Source organism: Colobus angolensis, unplaced genomic scaffold, assembly GCF_000951035.1.
Source record: "Colobus angolensis palliatus isolate OR3802 unplaced genomic scaffold, Cang.pa_1.0 Scaffold13, whole genome shotgun sequence".
NCBI lineage: Eukaryota > Metazoa > Chordata > Mammalia > Primates > Cercopithecidae > Colobus > Colobus angolensis.
In genome coordinates this window covers 8,670,058-8,680,426 of record NW_012114252.1, presented here as the reverse complement: position 1 = coordinate 8,680,426, position 10,369 = coordinate 8,670,058, and the positions used below count along the sequence as shown (strand labels likewise).

The 10,369-nt window shown below is 46.3% G+C and overlaps 1 protein-coding gene across 2 annotated transcripts in view; it reads right to left on the bottom strand.

Moving 5' to 3' along the window:
- Positions 1 to 9,869, bottom strand: part of FARP1 (FERM, RhoGEF (ARHGEF) and pleckstrin domain protein 1 (chondrocyte-derived)) — a 236,731-nt gene extending 226,862 nt beyond the window's left edge. For both annotated transcript variants that reach the window (XM_011933812.1, XM_011933813.1), the window contains exon 1: positions 9,665 to 9,869. In XM_011933812.1, coding sequence (XP_011789202.1) covers positions 9,665 to 9,835 — 171 coding nt within the window. In that variant the 5' untranslated portion in view covers positions 9,836 to 9,869. The remainder of the gene's footprint in view (positions 1 to 9,664) is intronic.
- Between the last annotated feature and the right edge of the window lie 500 nt (positions 9,870 to 10,369).

Sequence of the window (10,369 nt, the reverse complement as noted above, 5' to 3'; positions counted from 1 at the left end):
CATCCTGGCCAACATGGTGAAACTCCATCTCTACTAAAAATTAAAAATTAAAAAAAAAATTAGCTGGGCATGGTGGTGCACGCCTGTAGTCCTAGCTATTCTGGAAGCTGAGGAAGAAGAATCACTTGAACCCGGGAGGTGGAGGGTACAGTGAGCCGATATTGCGCCACTGCACTCCAGCCTAGCAACAGAGCAAGACTCCGTCTTAAAAAAAAAAAAGAAAAGAGCACCATCCACTGGCACCTGTCACAGGCGCTAGCACAGCTAACACACCATGTTATCCTAACGGCTCTGTATGGCCCCAGACCATTAACAAAGTGAGTGACACACAGGCGTGGGTGTCGGTGGTCCTGGGCTGGGACTCCATCTCCTTCTCTCCAGCACTCTGATCTGCCCCAAGTCATTTAGCCCTGTGAGACTAATCGGTGTTATTCACACCTGCCTCATAGGTTCACTTAGCAACCAATGAGATAACGTACGCACAGACTTGGCACAATGTCTGGTACACAGCAAGGGATTTTTCAGAGGGTGGTTATTATTTTTATTCATTTTCTTATCACCAGTAGCACCTTGCCTCCCATGTCGATACACATTTGTGAAACCCATATCATGTTTCCAAGACCACATTCCATAAAATGAAACCAGAGCCACAGAATTCCATTGTGGGTATCTGGTCCAACTTCCTGTTTGTATAAATGAGGAAACACAGACCTATGAGGCTCTCGTTCAAAGTTACAAAGTGCTAACAGCTTTGAGAATTGCCCTTTTACATGATCATTCTATCTACAGAAGAGAAATCCCAAACTGATTAAGTCATTCTGTGTCTGTCTTATGAGTTAAAATCATTATCTCCAACTCCAATGCTCAAAGTGATAGAAGACAGCAAATAACTGAACGTTCAGACATGGCAGGCAGTTTTTACAAATTAGTCCATTTACTACGTGCAATGTTTTTATACTTACATTCTAACACAAGAACATCCAGTTGGCTGAGGGCTTCCTTCAAATGAACCCGCAGAGCCCATATTGAGAAGACCTGCCCCAGAGGATCTTGAAATCCTATGTCTACCTTAAAACCATTTATTTAGTCTATGGTAAAGGGACGCACGGTTCACCCAGAACATCCTGACTCCAGGAAAATGGAAAAGTTTTGAAGCTAAGAAAATAGAGGAGATCAATAAATCAGCAAAGCAAAAATGCACGTAAAATTTCTGAGCTCAAAGGGCAACCCCCTCAATTTTAAAGTTGATTAAACTGAAGCTCACAGAAGCTTCAGGTAAGTCCACGAAAAGGCACTAAACGAGCTCGGCAGAAATGGAGGTTTCACGGCAATTGTCCAAGTGGTGCTGGGTTCTTATAGACCTTCCTAAAGCCACCTGGGACTCAGCTTTGGCTTAGGTAATGATTGTCCCCTCCAAAGAAAGCCCCAGTTTGATGTGAGACTCCAGACAGCTGTGGTCTAAGAGGAACGACTCCATCTGACACAAGCACATGATTTTTTATTCTCAAGGGCTTTCATTCGCCTTCTTTTCTCCCATTGATCCAGCCAACAGCTCTACATTGAAAGCAGGGCCTCAATTCTGTGAAAGAACAAGCAGGAAACTAAAGTTCAGGGTGAAAGGAAGGAAGAGAACCTACTTTCCTGAGAACCAAATATGTGTTCTCTGCAAGGTGTTTTTGCAGAAGATCTCATTAGAGCCGCACCTGGGCCTCAAGTGGTAGGTATTCTCCACGTGTAGAGATAAGATGGCCAGCCACTCAGGCAGAGCCACACAGGTAGGAAGTGAGGTGGCCCGGACCCAGGGCCTGCATTTCCCCTTAACCCCTCTGTTTTTTCTTATCATTGAGAATATTGTTTCCATTTAAAAGAGAAAAAAAAGCAGCTTTTCAAACTTCCTACATTTTCTCAGATTACGGCCCACTTTAAAGTCAGATTCAGACATTCTCAATTAGTTTATTCTTTTTATTCGGTTCTGATTTTTTTTTCAGGGAGAAAATAGCAAACAGCTGTTAAAGAATTACTGCAAGCATATCAGAGCTGCAGAATTGACTTTGATCACAAGGGTCTTAACTACAGCTGAAAGGGGTGCACACAAACATTTCAGACCAGCACTTAAATTCTACTCTTGGCCCCTGAGACGCCAGAAAGGAAAGCTAACAGTATTTAGCTAAAATGATTTATGAAAAAAATTTTTTTCCTCTATTAAAATAGCCAAAATAGCCTTTAAATTTAATCTCATGGGGCTAGACTCAGACAAGCACCATTTATCACTCCAAATTAAATAAAACACAGGAATGACCATGCGAAGCAAAGTAGCCTTAAATTCTGTTTCCGAAACTTGGCAAATAAAGGGAGCCAAAAGCAACAGTGATAAGAAAAAAAGAAATGCTGACTTCTTTTTTAAAGCTGGGTGAATATGCTAAGTTCCCTCTGCTTGCTCTAGTTCAAAGTGTTCTGGGCACACACACCTCCCTGCAGGTCTGAAAGGGCCAAGTAAATTTTATTTGGGTCTATCCTCCTCCTCTCCTCCTCCACCACCTCCACGTCTTAGGTGTGAAGCATTTAGGGCAAAAGAAGAAAATTAAGTAGTCCTGGGATCTAAACACCTTCCTTCCATTATCATTACAATGAGACCAGAGGGACAGCCCCACTGCCAGGGAGGGACTCCATGCCAGGAGAGTCAGAACTGCAACACTTACAGAAAAGACAGACCCCGCCCCCTCAAGACCTTTAGTTAAATGTGTATTTCACCTCTTTTGGGGGAGAAAAATAGAAAGAAAGAAAAAAAAACTTTCTTCAGCTTACAAAACGGGTACATTCCCTAAGATGACTGAAAAAAAAGTTAAGAAGGAAGACAGGCCAGACACAGTGGCTCACGCCTGTAATCACAGCACTTTAGGAGGCCAATGCAGGAGGATCACTTCAGTCCAGGAATTTGAAACCAGCCTGGGCAACATAGCGAGACCTCTGTCTCTACAAAAAGTAAAAAAAAAAATAGTTACATGTGGTGATGCGTGCCTGTAGTCTCAGCAACTAGGGGGGCTGTGGTGGGAGGCCTGCTGAGCCCAGAAGGTCAAGGCTGCAGTGAGCCAGGATTGCTCCACTGCACTCCAGCCTGGGTGACAGAGAAGACTGTCTCAAAAAAATGAAAATAAATTGGGAAACAAAATTCATTAGAAATAAAAAAGACGTGGCGGGGTGCGGCGGCTCATGCCTGTCATCCCAATACTTCAGGAGGCCAAATGGGAGGACTGTTTGACCAGGAGTTCCAGACTGGACAACATAGCGAGACCTCGTCTCTACACATAAAAATAAAAATAAATTAGCCCGGTGTGCTGGCATGCACCTGTGGTCCCAGCTACTAGGGAAGCTAAGCCAGGAGCGCTGCTTATGTCCAGGAGTTTGAGGCTGCAGTGAGCTATGATCGTGCCACTGCACTCCAGCCCGGGTGACACAGCAAGATCTTGTCTCAAGAAAACAACTTTTTAATAAATAAATATAGACAAAGAGAAAATGAACACACTCCCACAAAGGCACAGTTGCTACCAGCGAGCACCAGGCCAGCCCCTGACGCCAACTGCAGGGCCACAGAGGAAACCCTGAGCTTTCTGGGAAGACAAACGTCGGCTCTGTCCCTTTTTCTGAGATGGAGCTTATGAAGTCAGCGCTAGAATCTGTCACCAATGGAGACCTTACCCTGAACCAGAGCTCTCGGAGAATAAGCTCCCTATTGATCTCAAACCTAGGTTTCAGTGAAAATTAAAGGAATGAAAGAACTGTTACATTTCAAAAGGTATAATAATGAAACGAAATCAATGTTTAATCAAGTATGGAATGAATTTGTAACACTCCTCATTGGGTCTCCAAGATAGCACAGGTGATTCTGACACCAGGAAAGAACTTATGTGGTCTTTTGTGATATACAAACTCATTACTTTTCTCAAAACCTTTAGGTCTTCTCTGATTTCAACTGAAACTTGAGTTTTCTACTAATAATGTATTATCAAGAAAATATCTGATTTCTTTCCATCTTCCATTTCCCATGGTCAAACAGCATGGAGTTCAGCCCTATGTGGTTAAGCAGTGAGTTTTATGGAAACAGCCACCCCATAAGGCCAGTCATGACATTTCCCGAGGCCCGCGACTGGCATGTGACGTATAAATCGTGGCATGCTTCTTCACTCTCATCACACAGCTTTCTTTAGCACTTAGTAGGCACACGGCACCCACTGTGTCCAATCAGGTTTTGAGGGCCTTAGGGTTTGGTCTAAGATTAAAAATCTCTTTCCTCAAAGATTTTACCATCTGTCTGGAAAATTCACAAATACAGTCACAAAAAGTTAATTCGTCAAGAAGGATGTCGGCCGGAGGGGTGGCTCAAGCCTGTAATCCCAGCACTTTGGGAGGCCGAGACGGGTGGATCACGAGGTCAGGAGATCAAGACCATCCTGGTCTACACGGTGAGACCCCGTCTCTACTAAAAAATACAAAAAACTAGCCAGACGAGATGGCGGGCGCCTGTGGTCCCGGCTACTTGGGAGGCTGAGGCAGGAGAATGGCGTAAACCCGGGAGGCGGAGCTTGCAGTGAGCCGAGATCGCGCCACTGCACTCCAGCCTGGGCGACAGAGCGAGACTCCGTCTCAAAAAAAAAAAAAAAAAAAAAAAAAAAGGATGTCAACACAAGGTCCTCACTTCCAAAGAAGGAAAGGGGTTGGGAGCAGCCTTTAACATCATCTGGCCCCAGTGCCTAATTTTGCAGATTAAAAAACTGAGTCCCTGCACCAGGAATAATGAGTGTGAGGAGCAAGATTAGAGACCATGATTCAAGGTCTGATTGGAGGGGAGCTATCAGCACTGTCGGGACAGAAGGCTGCCCTGCAGCACGAGTCCGGGAGAGGCCCGGCAGTTGGTGGGATTTTGATCAACGTGTTCGGGGTGAGGATGGGGTGGGTTTTTAGAAAGTGGTGAGAACAGCGCAGCACGGCATGAGACTGTGGGGTGTGAGAGGGGCAGGCCAAGCTGAACAGGGACCACCTGTGTGGAAGTAGGAGGCAGAGGAAGTCCGCGAATCTCACAAAGGAGGCAGCTTAGTGCCCAGAAGATGGGTAAGTTGAGGGTCCTGTGGGCCGAACTCCAATCCCAGCGCCACCTTCACGCTGTGAAAACACGAGGAAGGGACTCAGAAGCTCTTCCCACTTGCTCTTTCCCTTGTTATGCTAGGACAGCACCAACTCTCGTATAGTTAAATGACCGAGCAGAACTGTGACCAGTTTCACGCACAGGCACCGTTGCGGCATAGGATATGATGATGAACAAGAACAAGAGGCCTTGCCCTCCAAGAAGTGGCCACTCGACCTGCAAGGGGCCAATACTAAGCAGGTAAACAAATAAGAGGGTGTTCTGGCATGAGAAGCTAATGCAGAAGACAAACAGCCAAGGACTGTGCTTGAGAAGAACAATGGGAGCTGCCCAGGCACCTCCCAGTGTACAGGGCCCCTCCACGCAGGTTCACTGCTCTCTCCCAGGCTCCCCGAGCTACGAAGCCCACACTTGATCCTCAGGCAAAGGATGAATCCTACCTAAGTCTCAGGAGCTACAAAAGCTCGAGTACGGCAGTGACAAGACAGGAACATGAGAAAGTTACAAGGATCATTTCCTGCAATGATGGTTGTCAGCGCCGAGTTCCCTCTGCCACAACTAACTCCTGCCCCTGCTCTCCTGAGGGGCTTCTGGGCTTCTGCCACTGTCCACCCACCTGCAACTGGCCACTCCCTCTAACCCTTCGACAGGCACTGTCTTTTTTGTCACCTGTGAGCATCTTCCCCAAGCATTTTTTACCAGGGCTGCTCAAAAGAAGCAAAAAATAAAACTGAAACAATAAAAATGGCTGTGTCTTATTTCCTCTGCTCTTCCTATAGAAACACTGCTAATGAAACTACATAAACTGAAAAACACTTGGAGAGAAAACCATCTGCTTCATCCTACTAATGTCAGTGGGAACAGTGTTTGTTTACTAGCAGGGTCATGTGGAGGGGACACAGAAAACCTTCCCAGGAACCATCAGGGAAATGGTCTGGGCGGGCATAGGGGCACCTTCTTAACCCTTTCAGATGCCCAAGAGTCACTCTGTTTCATAACCTCTGGTTGGAAGAGAAAGCTACATATATCATAAACCACAGGCTGAAGCTTATTTGCACAGTTTTCCACATAAAGATGATAAAACACCATGCAATTTACTATAAATACTGCGCTTGAACTTTCCACTCCGCAGAGGAAATACCTAAAAAGACCGTCCAAGTTCAACCGCAAAGGTGCTTGTGGAACCAGCTACGGAACAGAAAAGATCTTGGCGCTAACTGCCAAAGCCTTCCAAAAGGTAGCGCACTTTTAATAATAATTGTTTTTGGGTACGAAGAAGGACGCAGACACCATGAAGAAGATGGTGTGGTTCTTTGTGCCAGGAAGCGTTTAGGGGATTTGCATTTTAAACGACTGCTTTACCTACAAATCCATATTTTAAAACAAAATTAATAAGCAAAGGCCCAGGAAATTCAACCCCCAGGGAAAGACACCAGTCATCGCCAAAGGAAACTGCAGGGACTTCTGGCCGCGCGCCCGGCTCAGCTGCGTGGCGAATGCAACTGAGCCATGAGAAGTTCTTCACTTGGGGCACTCCATCAAAGGACGTTTCCAGGGTCAGACACTTGGCCTGGAATTCTCAGCAAAAAGTTCCATAGCAAGGTTTTAAAGCAAGACCAGGGGGCTGAGTCTCTCACAATCCCGTAGTTACCTTCCTCCCAATCCCTGGTGACTGAGCCAGCACAGCCGATGCCTTCCAGATGCCGCTGGCCTGGCTGTGGCTGCTCTTAAAGAGCACGAGGTAGTGACTCAGAATCAGCTCCACCAACAACAATGATATATGACTTTCTATAGCCAGTTAAGGAATATATCTGTTGCCCAGAGGCTAAGAGAAACATTCTGACCAAAGTAGAAAAATTAAAATACGGCCAGGCATGATGGCTCACACCTGTAATCCCAGCACTTTGGGAGGCTGAGGCGGGCAGATCACAAGGTCAGGAGATCGAGAGCATCCTGGCCAACATGGTGAAACCCCGTCTCTACTAAAAATACAAAAATTGGCTGGGTGTGGTGGCACACATCTGTAATCCCAGTTACTTGGGAGGCTGAGGCAGAAGAATGGCTTAAACCCAGAAGGAGGAGATTGCAGTGAGCCGAGATCGCACCACTGCACTTCAGCCTGGAGACAGAGCAAGACTCCGTCTCCAAAAAAAAGAAAAAAGAAAAAGAAAAATATGAATGGAGGAGACATGTGAAAACAAACAATGGCATTAATTCTACTTGTAAAAGAAACTCACTCTAACAGTGAGTAAACATTTAATTAGCACCTACTATACACCAGGTGCCATGCTAGATGCTGGGGATATAGACAGAACAGGCAGGCAGTTGGAAGTGCACGTCATTACTACTAATCCTGTGTTTAGTTAAGCTCTTACTACATGTCAAGAATTGTTCCAAACACTTTGTCACCTCTTTTTTTATTCTCGTATAGCACAGAGTTTATTATTAGCCTCACTTTATCAATACAGACAGGTTAAATAACTTGTTCACGCTGCACAACTATCAGTAGGAGACACCGGGATTTGAACTCAGGCTCCCTCATGCATCCGACAGGTGTATGAGTAAAGAGGTCTGCGGGAAGGAAGAAAAAGCCCTGTCCACTGCCTGAGAGAGTAGGCATCCAGGTAAAACTGATAGGACTTATAAGAATGCATAGGAGTTTATCAGAGAGCATGAGAAAGGTTCCTTCCAGACAAAGGGCTTATAAATGCAAAGCATAAGCCATCAGAAATTATGAAGAAAAATAATTTTAAAAGATAAAAACACACTTTTATTACTACTTCTTGGGCAGGGAGTTCGTAGATAGGTGCTAAATAGTAGCTAGGAATGGAGTCTTGACTTACTTTGGTTTCAAGAAGAACTGAAGGTGAGTGCAGCCCAAGGATCCCTGGAGTGAGTGCACACAAGAGTACCATGTGCCAGTTCCACAGTCCAACCCACTCAGCAGAACACCGTGTAATAGAATGTGCTGCTAGAAACCTGGGCTCAGAAGTCCTTCACAGTACCGAATAGGAAACACTGCAACCAAACACCTCACTGAACCAGCCTGACAACAAACACAAAAAAGCGGGTGAGGTGGCACACATATGGACCACATGTGCCAGGAGGCCCAGTTCTAACCGGACGGCAGGGGCTCTCCTCAACAGAGTCTATGATTTTAGGAGACTAGCAATAGCTTTGTTCACCAAAATACAAAGCTGTCCTAAGTCCTTGAAAGATACAAATTCCACAAGAAAATCAGACAACACAAAGGTGGTTTGCAGTGTGCAATAAACTGGTGGTTTTAAGCACAGCTATTATGAGTTTATCTTTTCCTGAGACGTTTCATGTTAGTTCATATGCTCTGAGCGATGTTCTTTGAAATAAATATAATTTGCTGACTCATATCCCATAAATGATTAAATGATGGGTTACCAACGTTAATGCCGGCTATTAAATTCCAGCCCCTCTAGCCAACGGGAATGACACACAGATCGTCTCTACGTTAAAAACAGGTGTGCTCCCAGAGTTTCTTGATAAGTTGGCTGCTTGGAATTCAAGAGTTATTTTCCTCCCCCACAAACAATATTAGACGTGGTATTTGATACTCAAGACAGAAAACCCAAAATACTAGATCCGAGGCGTGCTTAGAGTTCTCTGGACTGAGCCCATGAGAGGGAGTGGGCCAGCCGCTTAGCCAGCCAGACACTCCCACTTCCTCTCCTGCGGGGAGTAAGACGTGCTGCAGCTGCACGAAGCAGGCGGCAGCAGGAGCGATCTGAAGAGGAGGCTGGGAGAGGCGAGGCTGGGAGAGGCCAGGCAGGGGCTCAGAGACAAACAGAAGTGAGTAGTGCCAGGGGCTCCAGCGGCTCCAGCTGCTGAGGCGCCCAGGCTGCAGGCTCCTCCCGTGACAGCTCCGGGCTCCAGGCTGCTGTCCAGGGCCCTGGGGTGGCAGGGCCTCCCCATCTCTAGGGCTGCCATATGGTAGGCTCGGAAGGAGGCTTTTCGATACTCCCACACCCACCCTGTGGGGTGGCATCCACAGGCTCTCCTGATTCCCTCACATGAAAACACACGTGGCTCTTCAATGATGTTCTCAGGATTGTTCTTGCCAGTGACTTGAGTTCGAGAGCGCCCCAGCCACAAACACACGCACAAGCACCAATGTGACAGAGGAATTGCCTATGACTAGTAAATTAAACTGGGATCCAGCCACAAGACCACTCTTCCATCCAGTTACATATATATACATAACGTATACATACGCACTTACATTACATATGTATTTGAATGGAAGGTCACAGTAAAATTCAAGTGCCGAGGCCACTGACATCACTATAGGGTAGTTCATGCATAAATCTAGACACTGGAGAGCTTGAAACCAGAATGGGTCAGCGGGACCATGAGGGGACGGGGAGGGAGGTGCTGAACACGCAAGCCCTCCGGCCGCCTCACGTCACTGGCCATGGGAATGAGCCGAACCTCCCCACACCAAAGGCTGCCCCCCACCACATTCCTGGGTTCACAGATAAGCCCCCAACTTACTGGAACTTCAAATGCCTCCTGGGTGTCATCCAGCATCTGGATTTTGATGGACACGAGTTTTCCTGAAGGCGTTGGGGGCGGCTTCTGTCCACGTTCCAAGGTACTGATCCCCGAATTTTCCGGGGCCCCCAGTCGTGATCCTGGGGTTGGCCTCTGCTCTATTTCTCCCATGATGAAAGTGGCTTAGAGAATATCTGCAGGAAGCAGTGAGAAAGAAAAACACATCAGAACAGGAGACTCACTGATACCACCCAAGCTGTGTGCCACCTTCTCCCCTTTGTCACGGGAATTTCCCTGAACCCACCCAGGTGGGCAGGGGGCTCCATCCCCTGCACAGGAATCCCATACGGGGAGGCGTCGGTTCACTCACAAAGTCACCTTTAAACACTCAAGGCATGCAAATACTTTTTGCATACTTTATTCTTTGGAATAATTTTGCATATTGTTGCATATTTTATTCCTTTCTCGTTTTACAGTCTGTTCTTAATTATTCAGTGTCTACAACGAGCTAGGCTAAGCACTACTTTTTACACATTGAAGTCTGGTGGGAAGATGATAAACAGTGCCTCAGCCGTATCATTAGCATCCATTAATTACCTTTTATGGACACAGTCACAAGCTAAGTACTGTGGGTATTCTAAAGATAAACAGGTAAAACACGCACTGTAGAGCTCGGGCTTATAATCTGGTTGAGGAAATAGACAT